The 19,817-nt window shown below is 44.2% G+C and overlaps 1 protein-coding gene across 2 annotated transcripts in view; it reads left to right on the forward strand.

Moving 5' to 3' along the window:
* LOC147108742 (XK-related protein 7-like) overlaps positions 1 to 7,087 on the forward strand; it is a 50,588-nt gene extending 43,501 nt beyond the window's left edge. The window contains exons 2-3 of one of the 2 annotated variants that reach the window (XR_015080641.1): positions 3,062 to 3,189; positions 6,300 to 7,087. Coding sequence is in view for 1 of the 2 variants with exons in the window: in XM_086005505.1 (XP_085861631.1) it covers positions 6,300 to 6,375 (76 nt within the window). In the remaining variant the exon portion in view is untranslated. The remainder of the gene's footprint in view (positions 1 to 3,061; positions 3,190 to 6,299) is intronic. The other variant, XM_086005505.1, reaches the window with a different exon arrangement.
* The last annotated feature ends 12,730 nt before the right edge of the window (positions 7,088 to 19,817 follow it).

Raw genomic sequence — 19,817 nt, forward strand, 5'->3', positions numbered from 1 at the left:
CTGGGCCCCGGAGCTTCACTCTCCTCCGACCCTTTTCCCCCCCCCCCCCCCCCCCCCCCTCCCTGCTCCCCTCCAGGGAAGACGTGTCACCATCATGGCCATGGGCTGCCTCGGCTGAGGGTGTCCCTGATGGGCCGGCTTCCTCTTCCTCCTCCTCTATGTCTGACTTGGACACAGTGTCAGCTTGAGGGGCCGCCTCCTCACCTGGCGATTCACCATCTGAAAGCAGGGAGGCACAAGAGTTGCTTTAGAGTGAGGACAGGGCAGCAGCGAGGGAGGCATGAGTGCTGCTATTCACTGCATTGGTTCGAGAGTGGCAAAGGATGCTGGTGTGAGGCGCAAGTGGAAAGAGAGAGGTCAAAAAGGTGATGACCTTGCCATTGGTGCCCAGAACAGGGTCGGCATCTCCAGTGGTGACGGGGCCAATCAGCCGGCCTGCCATGATCCGCTCCACTCGCTGCTCTAGGTCGCTGAGCTGTTTCAGGTCAGGACGGCCTCCCCTGGTCTGTCGCTGCTGTCTTCTGTTATGCGCCAGCTTGCCCTGCAAGAGAAAGGACGGCCTCTAAGTACAGTGTGAAGCCCTGATCTTGCCTGCACTGCCTCCCATGGTCGAATAGCCCTGACAGTGTATAAAGTCCTGAATGTGCAAGTGCTTTTCATGACAGTCCCATAGCTGCTGGATGAGGGCTGGGCATTAGGGCTTTCAGGTCCCTTTGGCCATAAAGTGAGGTGCACATGCAGGGATGAGGAGGATACTGGAAAGGGTACTCACCCTGACAACCCGAGTAAGGTCGTTGAATTTTTTCCGGCATTGGGTTGCAGTCCTGCCAACCACGCTGTTGGACGTGACCCTGTTTGCCACCTCCCTCCAGGCTTTCTGATATTCGGCGGGCAGCGGCCTCTTGCCACCCTCAGGGAAGAGGACATGGCGCCTGCGCTCCACTGCGCCAACCAGCACCCTCAGGTCACCCTTGCCGAAGCGCTGCGCTCTCTCCCTGGCCTTCTCCATTCTTCTGGGTGTGGAACAGTTCCAGCAGCAGTGTTCAGGCCTTGCTTTAGGGCTGCAGTGTGCAGGGCGTGGCAGCCAAACAATTCCACCGTCCCCCTTTTAAGAGCTGACCGGCGCCTGACTGTCTGCCCTCAATGAGCAACTCGTTGCACCTGCGCTGCGCCCGCCCTCGGTGTTAGTGCCCCGGATCGCCGGCTTAGCGCCTAATGAGAGTCGTGCATCGCCTGCTTTAGCGCAGCAGCAACCTCTTGGGGCATTGCAACTGAATATCGGTGAAGGTGGTGCTAAGTTGCGCCAGGCGCAAAATTTAGCGAACGCCTGACTGTAGCGCCCCAAACGTGGCTATACTGAATTTCTAGGCCCTGATGTTTTGCAATATTGAAAATTTAAAGAATGTACACACCTGTAGCATGGACGGGCTGCACAGAATTTTGTACTGCAAGCCTTGTCCCCAACCTTGATTAGGATACAGCCCTCATAAAAGCTTGGAAAGTAGCCCATAGCTGACTTGGCTGGGGATTGTGAGATCTCGCAAGGAAGCAAGTGTTAAAAGGACTGCAGTTTTCCGTGAAAGGGAAATCTGTGGTGATGACAGAAAAGTTTACAGTGGCATGGCAGATACATGTGCGTGACACTGTTCCCTTTGATGCTGACAAGTTCGAGGTCCCGCTGCAGGAGGTGCACCAAAGGAGGATGGTTGTATTAGGGGCTAAAGGCTATCCTTCAGTCAAAGCACAGGAGCCAGATGCATGGAGAGTGGTTTCTGACCGAATCAATGCAGTTACCCCAAATCTTACCTGGCTACAATTGAGGAACAATTTGCAGGCATCAGGAGGAAGGTGAATGCACTTTACAAGCTTTCTGACTCAACATTAAGTTCAACAATTTCAGATCATAACCACTGCTCCCATTTTTTTGACCAGCAGTTGCTGGTAATGATTCTGCTTTTGTCATTTTCGGCTCCTCCAGACCCATCTTTTGTTTCTTGTCCCATTACCACCCCCTTTTGCCTTGTACCGTCATCCCATTTGTCATTTAATCACGACTGTCTTCCACCCTATCACAGACCTTCCCTTTTGTTCTTTCCTCCCCTCTTCTCTACTTGCTTAAAACCCGTTACATGACTAACTTTTTCCAGTTCTGATGATAAAATCATCGACCTGAAACATTGGCCTGGATTTTGTGGGGCCGATGACTGTGTACGCCGTCGTAAGCCTTGTAAAAAGGCCCCGCAAGTTCCGGGTTTCCACATGTGCGAAAACTTGGAACTTGTGATCTGTCAAGTTTCGCATTGACAGATCCTTTGAACCGAAAGAAAAATCACTCGCTGGTGCAGAGTTGGGCTATTTCACCAACTACTGCCCAGCAAATGCCCGCGAAACCCTCACGCCTGATAAAAGCAGGCATGGGGCCTGCTTTCACCAGTGTAAGGGTTAATATAAATGTTAAATAAAAAATCATCCACAAACATTTAAAATTAGTTTATGTAAACTAAGATTTAAAAATTATTTTCCCAAAAATTAATTTTTTATTGTAAATGTGTGGTAAAACCACCAATGAACTCCTGTACAAATGAATAACTGTCTTTAAAGCAATGTTACAGCACCTATGTCCGTTTGCTGAGTGCAAACAAGCTTTCTGTAAAAACCCTGAAACAACGCGATGACGTCATCACGTTGGTCACGTGGTGCCCCGAGTGGCGGGAAACGTGATGACGTCAGAGTTGGGAGGTTCTGAGTTCAGACCTTGTGGAACTAGTTACTGTGTAGACCTGTTTGCTGTTGCTCCTGCATGTTTTTGTTTTGTTCACCAGTTTAATTAAATTCGGTTAATTTACTGAACTGCCTCGACCTCAGTGATTTAGATAGGAATCCGTTGATTCCTAAAATGCTTCATTAAAGGTACTTTAATTAAATTTGAAAATGGGAACATTTAATTTTTATTCCAGTTGTGTAAATTATTTAATTATTTGGGGATTGAGTTCATGCTTATGGGGATTCTGTTCATAAATGGATTCCCAGTAAACATATGAGGAACCCTCTTTTCTAATAGGAGGACCTGGCCCACGTGATCCCAGGGACGCTTCTGAACCGCCTGCGTCCCTGGGATCCATGGGCATTTACACAGGCGTACATCTGCAGGCCCAGAACCTGAAGTCTCCAAAGCTCGGGAGACAGTAGGTAGGTTCGATTTGTTTTCGGGTCGGAGGCATACACCAGAGGTATGCTTCCGACCACAAATTCCAGCCCGTTAACTCTGTTTCTCTCTCCACAGATGCTGCCTGACCTGCATATTACCAGCATTTTCTGTTTTTATTTCAGATTTCCAGCATCCGCAGTATTTTGCTTTTGCATTAATTGAGTCCAAACGGCTTCTCTTTGTGAAGGCCATGGGGGTTCATATGAAGATCACTGATGCTCAATTGGGTACTTTGTACAACTCCTTGCATTCAGGGGAACTTTTCCATCATGTATGTCCTGTCCACCTGATGCTTTCTTTACACAAGTAAAGGAATTAATGCTATTACCCATTGAAAACATAGTGATTGTCATGTCCCTGAGTTGTGTACACTGAAGACTGCTTAATGTGGCAGATATCTCCTGAGATGTCTTGAAATGATGCAGTAACATGAAACATTCATGCTGTGGTAACATTCACTTCTACAGGAAGTGCTGTCCCTGGTCCAGATGTTTGCAGCTAACTGGGCAGCAGATGACCTCATTTTGTGTTAGGTTATCTTTTAAAGCCGAAGTAGCAATGACAAGACTCCTGAAATGTCCAGGTGTAGGTCCTAGGATTAGTGACGGTGTGGTCAGAATACTTCAGGGTGCATTACAACCTGCATAGCTTGGCTCCTCCTGAACTCCCTTCCTTAATTTCAATTACACATCACATTTGGAATCATCTTTTTTTGCAAGGTGTCATGTCCTAAGCAGCAGAAACTAGGAATAATGAAGAAAAATGTAATGGTGGTGGGGATTGCAAAATTGGAACGCTTCCCAGCAAAAGCAACGCATGAACAAAAATGCAACCAAGGGTAAATAAACACATGAAAATAAAATAAATTCCCAACGCCGAGACCTGCTTTTAAGCACTAGTTTGTTATGGATGAGGTCATGTAGGCAGCCCAACGCTGTAAAGTTCAGGGTCCAAAATTTTAAAACGGGCTTTTCATCATATTTTAATGAGGCCAAAGAATGCCACTGGCACAGGCTCGCATTTCACCCCAATCACGGCACCCCCAAATTGGACACTGGAGGTCAGGCACATGATTTTGCAACCTACGTCTCCCACCAGGGAGGCTCTGCCAGCGACATGGGGCCTTGCAAAATCAGGGCTTTGTACTAAGTGATTATTTCAATCAATCAGTAGACATGGAGGAGGCACCAGTAGATTGAAACAGGTCAACTTGGTGCTCAAATTCAAAATGGGGGACAAGACAGTTACAGGCAACTACAGACCCATTAATCTTTCTTGCATTCCATGTAAAATAATGGAATTGATTATCAGGAGTACACTTGAGGACCAATAACAATGTAACAAATAGCAGTTGGTAGATCCTGTCTGACTAACTTCCTTGACTTCTTTTGAGGAAGTGACAACCCAAGTGGACTAGGGTAAGCCCTATGACTTGGTGTACTGGCAGTGTTAGCTGTGGCTCAGTGGGTAGCATTCTTGCCTCTGAGTCAGAAGGTTGTGGGTTCAAGTCCCACTCTAGAGACGTGAGCACAAAAATCTAGGCTGACACTCCAGTGCAGTGCTGAGGGAATGGTGCACTGCCGGAGGTGCCGTCTTTCAGATGAGACATTAAACTGAGGCCCCGTCTGCACTCTCAGGTGGACGTAAGAGATCCCATGGCACTATTTCGAAGAAGAGCAGAGGAGTTATCCCTGGTGTCCTGGCCAATATTTATCCCTCAATCAGCATAACACAAACGGATTATCTGGTCATTATCACATTGCTGTTTGTGGGAGTTTGCTGTGCGCACATTGGCTGCCGCTTTTCCTACATTACAACAGTGACAACACTTCAAAAGTACTTCATTGGCTGTAAAACGCTTTGGGACGTCCGGTGGTCGTGAAAGGCGCTATATAAATGCAAGTCTTTCTTTTCTTTAGCCTTGACTTCCAAAAGGCTTTTGATAAAATTCCACATGATGAAGGGCTATCCGTTAAACTCAAAGATGTGCGGATTTTATGGTAAACATTGGGAATGGATAAGAAGCTGGCTGAAGGATAGAAAATGAATAGTGAGGAATGATGTCAGTGAGGGAAGTACTGGGTTGGGTACCTCATGGCTTGAGGCTTTGATCATTGTTATCCTAATTTAAATAGAAACATTCAAGCATTCGAGTCAGTGCAGAGAAGAGCCACAAGCTGACTTCCAGTGACGGGGTCTGAGTTATGATGACTGGTGATCTTCTATAAGATTGTTAAGGGTATAGGAAAAAATTAACCCGGAATATTACTTTAAATTTAAATTGTGGAAGTAGAACTAGTGGACACAGGTACAAACTATAAAAAGATACTTTTATGATTGATATTAGGAAATGCTTCCGACACACACAATGATCAACACATGAAATAAACTTACAGATCGAGTAGTGGAGGCAGTATTCTTGGAATTATTCAAGAAACAATTGGATGCTACAAAGACGGGTTGGTTGGCTCTCTCTGGGTGGATGCGTTAAAATGGGCTGAATGGCCTCCCTCATGGATAATTCTCTTGTGGGAAGCTGAAACTGAAAAATCAAATGATACTAATGGAGTATTTCCACTATTGTGATTTTTTTAAAATGCTTTAATAGCCAAATGTGGGAAAGATAGAGAAACAATTATTATTGTATTACCATGAGGATTTTTATGTGACCCCCCTTGGGCTAAGGTTAATGAAACCCCATGAAAAAATACCATTGGCAGTACTTGCTGTAAAAAAAAAAAAGTAATTTGCCACTTCTGCCCTCACTCTCCAACTGTTCAGTGCACCTGTATCAGAAATGAAATAAGAAGTAATGGGCACAACTTCTTCTCTGAATGGTATGTTACCTAGCACTAAGGGAGATAAACACTGACTAAAGCAAGCTGTTAAGTGGCTTTCAAGACTACTTCATGGTGCTGAAATGACATCCATTTTCTATTTTTTTTCCCCCCCCTACTGTTTAGAATATCTGGAGAATATTCTAGCAAAAAGATCTGTTCAATACCTCTTAACTTTTAAACTTTAGAGTTGAAACATTAATGTTCATGGTGCTGTAAAGCTAATTTGTAAAAATATTTTGCTTGTTCTATAGTTTCATAAAATCAACCGATTTCAAATCCGGAAGAATGGAGTATATTTTAAGGATGAAAAATCAGATGACATACTAGATGATCGTTTTCATCCATTTTAAGTATATCCAGGACAATGTAATAATGACCTTCATTCTGCATCAAGCTAATAGCCTGAGGAATAGCAGCCTCATGCATTATATTTGAACTGTTACAAGCAGGTTTTGCTCCTGTTGTGCCATCTGTTGCAAGAGTTATTGTTGCTGCACCTCATTCTTGCCCAGCTGCTGGCCCTGCAGAGCCCTTAACTCTTCATCCATTTTCTTATCTTCTGGATGAAGACTGTCTTCCTGAAGGAAGGATTGATGTTCCAACAGCTTGTCTGAGTCACAAGATCCAACACCTAATTCTTCCTTCTCACAGATGGATATGATGCAGTGTTGACTAGGAAAAGAGGAAAGTGACAGAAGAATTTGAAGTTCACATTTATGTATAGACTTGTGTGCGGATTATATTGTGGCAGAGCCACCAAGGGGTTCTTACATTGTTGTACATAATTGCCTGTAACAAAGTCAATCGGTATCTGTATTCGTTTGCTGCATGTTAACAGCGCGGTCTCTAAAGGGTTAAGACCAAGCGCGATGACGTCGTCACGTGATGTTCCCAACGGCGGGAAACGTGATGACGTCAGACTGAGGAGCCTCCCCTCTCAGTCCTCGTGGAGCCAGCTTTAAGCAAAGACCTGTGTTTGAGTTCTCCTGTGTTTTTGAATGTTACTTCCACCAGTTTGCATTAAACATCGTTTTGGTTAGCTGATTGCCTCGCTCTTAGTAATTTCGTCAGGAATTCCTACAATATTTTAGTTCACTGAAACATTTCAGCGGCTGGGTTTTGGCAGGGGGTTGTGCGGGTGAGGATGGGGTGGGGGAGATATGGTTAGAGACCTTCCAATTAATACCACGTGATGGATTCTATTGAATAAAAGTAGGTGTGGGTTGAGACATAGGGCTGGAGGAGGATGCGAAGGTGAGGCCAATGAAGGCTTTGTAAAGGAGAAGGATTATTTTTAAATTTAATGTGCTGGGGAAATGGGAATTCAGCAAGGGCAGGAGTGATGGGACAGGTGGGACTTGATATGTCCATTCCAGGTGAATTGGCATTTGCCTGGGAAACTGGAGAGCAAAACATTGGAGAGAGTTGGACCTACTTCTGTCCCAAGCACTTTTAGGTTGGTTCGGTTCGAAGCAACTGCATATTGAGTAAGTGTTGTATTGTCAACGGTGATGAAAGATTAACCCAAGACCCCCGTCTTTCTGTTCCAGTGGCTCGGATAGATGTTAAAGACACGATGGGACTATTGGAAGGAGGGCATGCAATTCTCCATGGTGTCTTGGCCAACCACCTTCCCTCCACCAAAAATGGAAAAACTGGTCATTGATCTCATTGCAGTTTGTGGTGTCTTCCTGTGTGTAAAATGACTGCAGTGCTGGCCCATGTAACAAACTTAATTTATAGTATATGGAGGTATTTCTGAGATGTTGAAGAACAAAGTGCAACTTTTTTTTTTCCTTTTTACTCCTGCCTCACCTGAGGGCAGCACAGACCTGGGACTTGACCTTAAACCTTCCTGGTCTGTGTGGCTCAGGTTCTTACCGGATAAACTCATTGCTCCACCTATCAGTTCATCTGTTATATACAATTCCTTTGTTACCAGGTGCACTGACTGTGAGACTTTCTAATGTTGAGTCAGCTTTGTATACTGTAAGCTTGTTTAAGTGTCGTGGCAGCAAATTTTATTGCCTGGAACACATTAGCAGTAAACTTGCCAGCTTGTTGGGGGCAGTATCCTGCAGCTTGTTGGGCTCCAGTTCCCAATTCAGTTTAGTGAGGGATGCCATTATCTTTTGAAGGCCGCTGTAGGCCACTGCTATTATTTCACTTTGTAGTAATACAAAGTCTTGATTGGTCTATGATTTTAAAATGCTGCACATTCCACTAAAAAAAAGTTTTTATTACACTACTTAACTCCTACAGTATTTACCGAAATCAGTCTAGCAAATAAAATTGTTGGATGCACTGAAAAGCCTCATCGCCCCTCGTCGAGTCTTCTAGTTTAAATTAGAAAAACTTCAAGAACTGCTGTAATAAAAGTAGGCAACGACTGCAGTTGATTGTAAATTATTTCACTTCATTATCGTTGAATAGAGGCCAAGAGTTCTTAGTTGCAGCTGCAAACACTTGTGGCCATAATCTGTTATTTACTGTAGTGGAACTGGATGAGGAAGCAGAATCTCTGTACTGGTGACAAAACATCAGAGGGCTGATTTTCCTCACTTAGCCCCCCACTAGGTGCCCTGACAGGTGCAGAATACCTGAGGTGTACCACACCAGTAAAGGAAGAGTTGGCCTCGATTTTTCAGGCACACTATTGGCACAGGCCCACTGGGAACGGGGCAGAAATTGGAGAAATGCAGCCAGAAGACCTGAGGCCTGAAGATCATCATATGGGGTGAATCCTTTAGAACCAGTAACCAACCTTTTCTTCTTCAGGCTGCTCTGGGATCCTTGCAGTCCACAGGTGTCCTGGTGCAAGGCCCAATGTCAGTCTTTATTTTGGATGTCCTTCCAGTTGGAGCCCAGTGGACCAATGCAGAGGAAATTGAGGCTATGATCACCACCTCCTGCATCATTATCATGGTTATGCAGGACCTGTGCCAACTCCAGATGCAGGCCCAGTGACCTAAGTCGGACCGTGGAGCCGGCGACGGTGAGGTGGAGGCCGCGGCGACCGGAGGATGTGTTCGGCGAGTCGGGCGGAGGCAGCGCATCGAGCAGCAGCAGCCACGACGACTCTCAGTCCGACTGGGAGGAGGGGAGCCGGGAATGGTGGCCAGAGGGTGAGCGGGAGAAGCAGGCCACCACACGTGGCGCTGAGCCAGCAACAGTGAGGAGGAGGCTGCGGTGACGAGGAAGATGGAGTGGCTGAGGGATATCGTGCTCCCACTGCCACTGGATGCCAAAGAATTGACTTTCTGAACACGGCGCTGTAAAAATAGCTGACGTGTCCCTACGGGGAGTAAGCATTCCATTGTACTAGTACATATGGCAAATAAAAATTGAATTGAATTGAAGTTTGGGGAAGCCCAGGGAACCCTGGGGCACCACTGTGGTGATGGAGATCACTACAGGCTCTGCCCCTAGTTTATCTTTGCTGCATCTGGGAATTGAGCATTGCTGGCACAACAAATGAGAGAACTTCTCGTCATGTCACTAGCATATTGGAGGTGATTAATGTGATGGCTGACTTATTATTGGTTGCTGGGGTCTATTCCATGCCTAATGTGCCTAGATTGCCCTAGTGCAGTGGGAACCCACAATACCTGCTTAAAGCCTGTGAATAGACTGTGCGCACGGCTCATTGTAGCCTACAAATGTATCTAAATGAGTGGGTCATCCCATTCTGTAATTGGGAGGCTGCAGCAGCACATAATAATTTGAGCACCTCTTGATATCGGATAAAACTGGGCAGGCTTGATCCCTTCAGCAGGGCCATTGTTGTAATTCTGAGCAACTGATGGTTTCTCTTTGTCTTGACAAAGGAAATTATTGAAACTTGGAGCATGCCTTTTAGCCACTTAATGTTGTATTGCACCTTTTGTCACTGACAGTTTGTACAACTGGTACTTGTTAGAGAACATTTTACCTCCCAGGTTTAGGTATTCCTGTGGGCATACCTCTCTTTGCAATCTCCAGAAGAGGAGTGCAAGTGTCAAAGGAGGCATGAAAGACTAGATATACCTTTATATGCACCACTCAAACACATCCTTACACTGACGCTCAAAATATATACAGACGAGGGCTCTTATTTAGATCTGTCTGAAAAAACCTGCTGTTGTCATCATGGGTGACTTTAATCTACATATAGATTGGGCTAATCAAATTAGTAACAATACTGTGGAGGAGGAATTCCTGGAGTGTTTATGGGATGGTTTCCTGGACCAAGATGTTGAGGAACCAACCAGAGATCAGGCCATCTTAGACTGGGTACTTTGTAATGAGAAAGGATTAATTAGCAATCTTGTTGTACGAGACCCCTTGGGTCGGAGCGATCATAAGATGATCGAATTCTTCATTAAGATGGAGAATAAAGTAGTTGACTCAGACAAGGGTCCTGAATTTAAATAAAGGAAACTACAATGGTCTGAGGCGCGAATTAGGTAGGATTGATTGGGGAATGTCACTCAAAGGGTTGACGGTGGATAGGCAATGGCAAACATTCAAAGACCGCATGGATGAACTACAGAATTTGTTTGGCATAAAAATAAAACAAAAAAGGTGACTCAACCATGGCTAACGAGGGAAATTAGGGATAGCATAAGATCCAAGGAGAGGACATATAAATTGGCCAGAAAAAGCAGTAATCCAGAGGATTGGGAGCAGTTTAGGATTCAACAAAGGAGGACAAAGGGATTAATTAAGAAAGGGAAAATAGAATGAGAGTAAGCTTTCAGGGAACATAAAAACTGACTGCAAAAGCTTTTATAGATATGTGAAGAGAAAGAGATTGGTGAAGTAAAATGTAGGTCCCTTGCAGTCAGAATCAGGGGAATTTATAATGGGGAACAAAGAAATGGCTGACCATTTATTTAAATACATATTTTGGTTCTGTCTGCACAAAGGAGGACACAAATAACCTCCCAGAAATGTCGGGGAACATAGGGTCTGATGAAAGGGAGGAACTGAAAGAAATCAGTATTTGTAGGGAAATGGTGTTTGGGAAATTGATGGGATTGAAGGCCGATAAATCCCCAGGGCCTGATAATCTACATCCTAGGGTACTTAAGGAAGTGGCCCTAGAAATAGTAGATGCATTTCTGATCATCTTCCAACATTTGATGGAATCTGGAACAGTACCCATGGATTGGAGGGTAGCTAATGTTACCCCACTATTCAAAAAAGGTGGTAGAGAGAAAACGGGGAATTATAGACCGGTAAGTCAGACATCGGTAGTGGGGAAAATGCTAGAGTTCATTATAAAAGATGTAATAGCAGATCACTTGGAAAACAGTGACAGGATTGGACAAAGTCAACATGGATTTGCAAAAGGTAAATCGTGCTTGACTAATCTACTGGAATTTTTTGAGGATGTAACTAGTAAAATAGATAAGGGAGAACCAGTGGATGTGGTGTATTTGGACTTTCAGAAGGCTTTCGATAAGGTCCCACATAAGAGATTAGTGTGTAAAGTTAAGGCACATGGGATTGGGGGCAAGGTATTGACTTGGATAGAGAACTGGTTGGCAGAAAGCAGAGAGTTGGAATAAACGGGTCTTTTTCCGAGTGGCAGGCAGTGACTAGTGGGGTATCGCAGGGATTGGTCCTTGGACCCCAGCTATTCACAATATATAATGATCTAGACAAGGGAACTAGATGTAATATCTCCAAATTTGCAGATGACACAAAGCTGGATGGGCGTGTGTGCTGTGAGGAGGATGCCAAGAAACTACAGGATGATTTGGACAGGTTGGGTGATTGGGCAGAAGCATGGCAAATGCAATATAACGTGGATAAATGTGAGGTTATCCACTTTGGTGTCAAAAACAGGAAGGCAGATTATTATCTGAATGGCAATAGATTGGGAAAAGGGGAAGCGCAACGAGACCTGGGTGTCCTTGTGCACCAGTCGCTGAAGGTAAGCATGCAGGTGCAGCATGTGGTTAAGAAGGCAAATGGTATGTTGGCCTTCATAGCGAGAGGGTTTGAGTACAGGAACAAGGATGTCTTGCTACAGTTGTACAGGGCCTTGGTGAGACCACATCTTGAGTATTGTGTGCCGTTTTGGTCGCCTTATCGGAGGAAGGATATTCTTGCCATGGAAGGAGTTCAGAGAAGATTCACCAGACTTATACCTGGGATGGCAGGAATGACGTATGAGGAGAGATTGGGTCGATTGGGCTTGTACTCGCTGGAGTTTAGAAGAATGAGAGGAGATCTCATTGCAACTTATAAAAATTCTGGCAGCACTGGACAGACTAGATGCAGGGAGGATGTTCCCGATGGTCGGGGATTCCAGAACCAGGGGTCACAGTCTAAGGATAAGGGGTAGACCTTTTAGGACAGAAATAAGGAGGAATTTCTTCACCCAAAGAGTGGTGAACCTGTGGAATTCTCTACCACAGAAGGCAGTAGAGGCCAATTCATTAAATATATTCAAGAAGGAGTTGGATATATTTCTTAAGGCTAAAGGGATCAAGGGGTATGGGGAGAAAGCAGGTACCGGGTACTGAACTTGGATGATCAGCCATGATTGCATTGAATGGCGGAGCAGGCTCGAGGGGCCGAATGGCCTACTCCTGCTCCTATCTTCTATGTTTCTATGTTGTTGAATTTGATTCCCAAAGGAAGCTATCAGCATACTTTAGCCAGACTTGAAGACCAGTTCCAGCATAGGGATTGCTCCATCAGTGGCTGTCAAGGATACAACTACTTTGAACTCTTCTGTGGCAGGCCCTTTCCAGGCAGTACTGGAGTTTTCTGTCACTTCTACCAACCTTCAGTCAACAATTGTATCAAAGCAGGTAACTGATGCATTGCTTGCCAATGCCAGGATTTTATGACATTTCCTCTGGAAAGCAGCCAGCAGCAAGAAAAAAGCCTTGATCATGTTTCTGGATTCCCAGAAATACAGCGTGACATTGATTTCACTTGTGGCCATATGTGTCCCTAGCACCACTCATGAATAGAAAGGACTACCATTCCATCAATGTGGTCTGTGACCACTGAAATGGAATCCTCCTCCTAAATGCATGCTTCCTTGATGGCTCCCATGAATACTTTATCCTACCAGAGTTTAAAAAGTGCCAGTCTTATTTGATTCCAGTGATGACTTTTGGGGGACTAAGGATAAGCTGTGCACCTATGGCTTGTGACACCAGTGTAATATCTGAGGACAAGAGCTCAGGAGAGCAACAAGGCATCCCACATATTCAGTAGTTATAGTAGAACACAACTTTGCATACTCAGATATTGACTCTATAATCAGGGGGAGTTCTACAGTATAGCCCAGTAAAAGCCTGTAATGTTATTGTTGTCTGCTGTGTTCTCCACAACTTTGCCCTGCAAAGGGACCTGGTAGTGGAACAGTCAGGAGAAGAAACTCAGCAAGAAGCTGCAGAAGACAAAGCCATGCATGAGTGAGCAGAGTTCCTTGCTGACCAGACTGCTATAGCCATCAGACAAGATCTTACTGCTCAAGGTCTCCATAGCATCAGTTCAAGATGCCTGAACTTGGAACCTTGTCCAAGGGATGCTCCACTGCAGTAGTCCTGGAATAGCCACATTGTCCTTTGGTCAGGCAGTCATGCAGCACTACACAAATGTGAGTCTGGAATCTTCCATAGACATGTTCAAACTGAACAGGCTTTGAGGCACAGTCTCAAACGACTCCTTGCAATGTTCATATTGTGCTACTGATGTTTGTAGGCAAGCCCTCCTAAGGTCTGAATTCTTGGGCACAGCAGCTGAAGTAGGCCTTGAAGGTTGAGATGCAATTTAACTTGCACTTTCTTACCCTCAATTGTGTTCAGTGCTTCACCAAGTGTTTCCTTCTGCAGCTCACTGAGCAACATCCTCTGCTTCAATTGGATACATCTGTGCTAATGCTCGCCAAGGAGTGAGTGAGTGCTGTGAGGCACCAAGTCAAGGCTGGGTTGACTCTTCTTGGCCACATGGAGCAGAAGAGGAACATATTTACAATGCTTGCAGTAATACATTTCTTGAAACATAGTTGCACATAACACAAAATTGCAGTGTGTTGCACTGAAATGCTGCAGTGAGCTGTGAAGGAATAAGTAAATATGACTAAAGGATACTTGGCCTTGAAATTCACCCTCAGATTGTGATTGCCATCTTTGCTGCAAGTGCTGTCTTGTGTCATGTGTAGCCTTCTCCAACAAATAGATATGAAAGGCATATGGTGAAAAGAGGATTGTAAGAAGGATAACGTCTACCTTGTATGAGTGTGTAAACATAGAACTATAATGCTATATGGGAGCTGGAAACCTTGGTGTACTCCTGGTGAGCTACATAGTGGGAGTGGCCCCAAAATAAGCTAAGGAACTGACCTAGCATTTTGTGGCAAAGTTAGCTCATTTATGTGGAGGTTTTTGAGCACTATTGTCCCTGTTAGTGCTTCATGACAACTGCAATCATGGCTCCACTATGTGAAAGACGGTCCCTGCCATTCTATCAGGACAGGTCTATTATATTCAGTTATCTTCAAGCTAAATAATGAAGTGCCTTAATTACATAGATTACGATATGTCTGTATTGGTTTGCCAAAATCTCATGGACAGGTAGTTTGAGTGGTTCTAACCGGTTTAGTAACTAGGGATTGCCCCACTTAGAGAGTCACCAAAACGGCACACAAGATCAGGGGAGTTTTGTTCAAAACTAATATAATTGCAAATAATGTGAAGGGGTTGGAGGTACCAAAATGGGTTATGTAATGCCCACAAGTATGGTCTGGCCAGCATTTAGAGAAGAATGACAGATTAGCTCATCCAATAGAAGTAACATTGAGTACCAGACTGATTTTGCGGCTTTCAAAATATGCTAAATTCACACAATTTATATTCCAACATGCACAGCATGATTTTTGATAAACTACAGAAATGCTGAATAAAGAAGAGTTTGAAACATGTAGGATTCCACAGACAATTCTTCACTGTTTAGAACAAAGCTTTTTTTGAAACTTTAGACATTTGAAATGCTTGATCACTTTTTTATGTTGAATGCTGAACAGCATACCAACCGTATCTTAGACTATGAAAACCGGGCAATATCATGTTGTGGAGACGGGATGAAGTTCTGAACAAAACACACTGGCCCAGAAATTTGGCTGCGCAGTGCTCATTTTTCAAACAGTAAAGGCCCTCCTAAGCCTCCAATATGGCGGGCAGGAAGTGCATGCCCATTATGAGCTGGATGTGTACTCTCCGCCACATTGGTAAAGGCAAAAAAAGTGGCGTGCAGTGCGCACACCTGAAACAGGTCATAGGCCCCTTATTTGCACATGTAAAGGACCTAACCCCTGTTTGAGGCCCACACTGCAAAATTTGGTTTGCCCTGAGGCAATTGGCGCCAAGTGCACATGCAGCCCAACAGGCGGTCCTTAAAGAGATCGCTGTAGGCTGCAACTGACCACGGTAAATGTTTAAAATATATTTGCCTGAATATAGAGCTGGGAGGGAGCAGGAGTGCTCCTCCCGACCCATATTGAAGGAATGTGGTCCGTTACTAATTGATGCCACGCTTTAATGACCAAGAGGACTTGTGTTTGTAAATGAAGTAGATTACCTTGTGTTTCATTTTCCTCAGCTCACACAACCACCACCGCCCCCCCCCCCCCAATAAAAAAGCCTCCGATACTGTCTAGAAATCTGGCCGAGAATCAGTAAAGATAGCTGCAGATGTCAGTTTTTCAAAGCTGTGATTTGATCAAGGAGTAAAATCTGAATGTTCTACTAATGATGCTACTGAGCAGCCATATTAATTTTAATTTAAACTGTGCACATAGGTGAAGTAAGAGCCTGTCCATTTAATCTCCTGCCTTCGGTAAATGAACTTTTTCGGATAAATAAAATGTTAATATCCATTTGTAATGTTTTGCAAAAAGTGGTGTAAGAAGGTATAAATTGGATATGTAATATATCTCCATTTGTTGGAGCTTGGTTATAGCCTTAGTGTCTATCATTCTTAACCTATTTAATAATGTACATATATTTCAGTCCTAATTTTGTACAGTACAGTGCCAAATCTCACCTTTAACTACATATGGAAAATACTAATTTTACTTGTCATTAAATGGCAAATGAATGCAAGGAAGCGCGAAGTATTTTAAATTTTTGTACAACTATTTCTTTAAAAAAAATTGTTGAAAGAGATTGCAGCCTGTATGAATATTTTTACATAATATAAAGCATGGAGTGAGTAAAGGCCAATTAGTGCATCAAAACCAGCTCCTTTTACATTCTTCCCCGCTGTGTGCTTGACTCCATTTATTTAATTTCCTGAAGAAAAGTTCTGCATGAATGCCCCTTTATCTGGAAAGTTAATTAGCAAAGCTCCAGAATTTTTTGTTCCCACTTTTTGCTCCTGTCCTGCTACCTTCTTCAAATATTGCCTCCCATGGAATATTACATCATAACTAACTTCCTGCCCATACCTAAATGCCCACTTCCTGTTGAAGGGGTGGATCAACACCACATGAGCTGTTTTAGCTGGGAGTCTGTTCCATGTGTGTGTATATAATATGTGTTCATTTGGTTGATTTTAACTCTGGTGGGATTAGTGTTTGGGGGGGGGTCCCCGAAGTGGGCAGCGCACCAGAGGAAAAGAACGGAATGAGGCCCAAACGATTTGAACAGACAGGACTCATTTTAATACTGCTCATTTGTCTCCTGCCTGGTTGGCGGGAATGGCGCCTGGTCTGGGAGCGGAATTGGGGTGGGAGCTGGATGCTGTGGGGGACCTATGGGACTGATCCCAGGCATAAGACAGTCCTGTGTTGCAGGCAGGGAGCTGCATTCCAAGGGAATATAGATTGGGGAATTAGCGCTACAGAGTTGTAGACTTGTCTCTGACTCGTGCTCCCTTTGTGTATGGCTTCCCTGCCGGGAGTTCAGGATTTGTCAATTTATCCTTGTACATAGGATCATCTGTAATAGTAAATGCTTTGTAACATTCCATATTTGTACAAGATAAATATCCCACATATATCATTCTGTCACAATTTGCAGTGATTCCCATCATTGAGTCCAATAGCCAATGAACCAGACATGCATCCTTGTGCATTGTAACCAACATTCATATAAAATAACTGCATTTATTTGCTAACACATCAAGATGGAACACATTTTATTCCATTCTGTTCGGAAATGAATTCCACCTATGTCATCCTGCACCATGTATTGTGAATTGGTTGTATACACTGAATTACTTGAATCACTTGAATCAACCATTGAATAAAGTGCTCTTACTGTACTTAGGATTCATGGGCTAATAAAATAAGGATGATAATAAAAGAACCACTGTAATTGCTAATTTTTTTTTTTTTTAAACTCTACTGGTCTGAAACATGTAATAGTAAAATAACGTGCTGCACCACAGACTGAAATAGAACTTCACCACATCTTTGTGCATGATGATTCCAGCTCTGTCAAGGTATCAGGTGAGCTATTGTGTGTAGGCAAGGTGCTTTCCCACAGGGAGTCGACCTGGAAAGGTAGCTGACATTTGCACCTACAGACCTCCGAGTAGCCAGTTGCAGAGGAACATTGGTTGATACATGGCTAAAGAATTTGGATAAAGAAATTACATTAAACATTGGGCTGGATTTTGTCAATGGGGACTGCTGGTTGTCGGGTTTTAGTCCCAACGCTAACCCACGCCGGCCAACCCACGCTATTTTCCCTTGACCTTGTTAAGCCTGCCCTGCGGGCTTAGCTGGCCAATTAAAGGAAAGCCGGTGATAGAGGACGTCAGCGTATGATGTTTCACCGGTGAAAAATTTTTGGCAGATGAATTGTCAGCGTTTGACAGCTTTGAGAAGCTGTCAAACACTGACAATCTCTGGTCTAAGGTGAGCCCTTGTACTGAAGGCTCACCAAAACCTTTTTCCTCAGCAGAAATCAGATGGCTTCTGCATCTGAGAATGCAGCAGCCATTCTGTCATCCCTGCCATTGAGATGAGGCATCTCCGGATCACCAAGGGTTGAAGCCTGCAGGAAGAAGCAAAGGTAAGTAAATTTTTTCTAACGCTTTACACTCGTCTCCCATACTTACCTCTCCACACTTGCACCCATCACTCGCCTCCAAAGCGGACTTTTCGATCCCTCTCACACCCACTGCTCGCCTCGCTGACCCTGGCGAGGTTCGCAGCCATTGCGAAGCCAGCATTTGCAGGGGTAAAATGGGGAAAAGCCTCAAAACTGCCTGTTGACAGGCAGTTAATTGGCTCTAATCCCCTTCCCGCCTCTCGGAGACGGGGCACTGTGCGAGTTGGGGACCCGCCTCCCGGGAAGATGGCATGGAGGCGGGTTGCTATTTTCCCGGCAGTCCCGCCTCCCCAGGGCTGGGAAAATTCCCCCCATTGTGTTCATATAAAGGTGCTTTGTGCTCACTTGTGCTGTACCTGATCTGAATGTGTTTTGCTACAAACAGTGGGTGACAAAAATTGAAAATTCTCCAATATCAACATCCCTCCCCATGAATGTTAAAAAGTACTTGGTTCTTGGACTGTACTGCAGCTGGAGCATCAGATGATGGGCAGTGTGCACAACATGTATGCTGCAGCCAGTTTCTCCCAAACCAGCAGTCCTTAAAGGGACATAATGCTACCAAAGCTTAATGAACTAAACACTGGGACCAAATTTGTTGTTGCCTTTTAAATTCTTTCCATTTGTTCTCTCTTTTAATTAAAAAAAAAAAAAAAAAAAAAAATTTGTGATCAAACCTGGAATAAATACTCCTCGTATGGGCTCATCATTTGTCGGTATGTCAGTGTCACTTTCTTGCACTTCCATATTGTAGATCTATTGTACACCCTAATGTGTTATTTGCTGCTGCTGAGGTACAGTGCCCAATTTTGTTGGTTATCATCCCAGATCTTTTGCATGGTTTATCTTATTGATATGTATTACATCCTGTAATCATATTTAGATGCCATCTGCTATTGTATTTGGGTTCACCAATTGTAGGTGTTGGACGAATGCCTATCAAATAATCAAGGTCGACTCCAGGAGAACAATCAAATAGTTCTTTAATGCAAGAATAATCGAATTCCAACAGCTGGCTGAGATCGGTACAGGAGAGCCACTAAGTAGGTCTTAACTAGATGGAGACGCCACAAGGACTGAGTAGTCAGTCCCGGGGATTGCATCATGACGTCATCACGTTTTCCCGCGCTTGGGGCAGTCACGTGATGTGCGACATGATGTCATCGCGTTTACCTACGTCATTTCGTTCGTTCGCCCGCGCTCCCAAAAGGGGAACGCCCCGCACAGGCAAACCGCATATATACATCGTTACGTTAAAGGGAATTATGTACGGTAAGTAAGGGACACTCTGTGGTACCGCTACAACTACCTTTTTATAAATGTCTTTCTTCTCGGGGCTTCTGCATTTTTGATACAACCTTGCATTTTCTGCAAACCTGGTCATTCAACCTTGAATGCCTTCATCACTACTATGATCACATCTGCCTTTTCATTCTTGTTACCTGGTCAATGCAGTATCCAGCTTGCAACATTCTCTCTTGCTTCACTCTAATGATGAGTAATGGATTTAGCCGGAAAGGCAAAATGTATTTTAAAGTGTTGCTGGCTGTAGCCATTCATTAGTGCCTAATATTGGAAGTGAAGAAGGTACGATCTATCTTTGGGGACATAATGTTCTGGCTGCAATGCCAAGAGAAACTTGTGTCCTTAATGTGCAGTGAGGTATAGCATTTTGATATTGGTGAGAATCTCTCTTCTGGCAAC

This window comes from Somniosus microcephalus, chromosome 13 (assembly GCF_052327205.1).
Source record: "Somniosus microcephalus isolate GS21.2 chromosome 13, FLI_Smic_1.0, whole genome shotgun sequence".
Taxonomy (NCBI): Eukaryota; Metazoa; Chordata; class Chondrichthyes; order Squaliformes; family Somniosidae; genus Somniosus; species Somniosus microcephalus.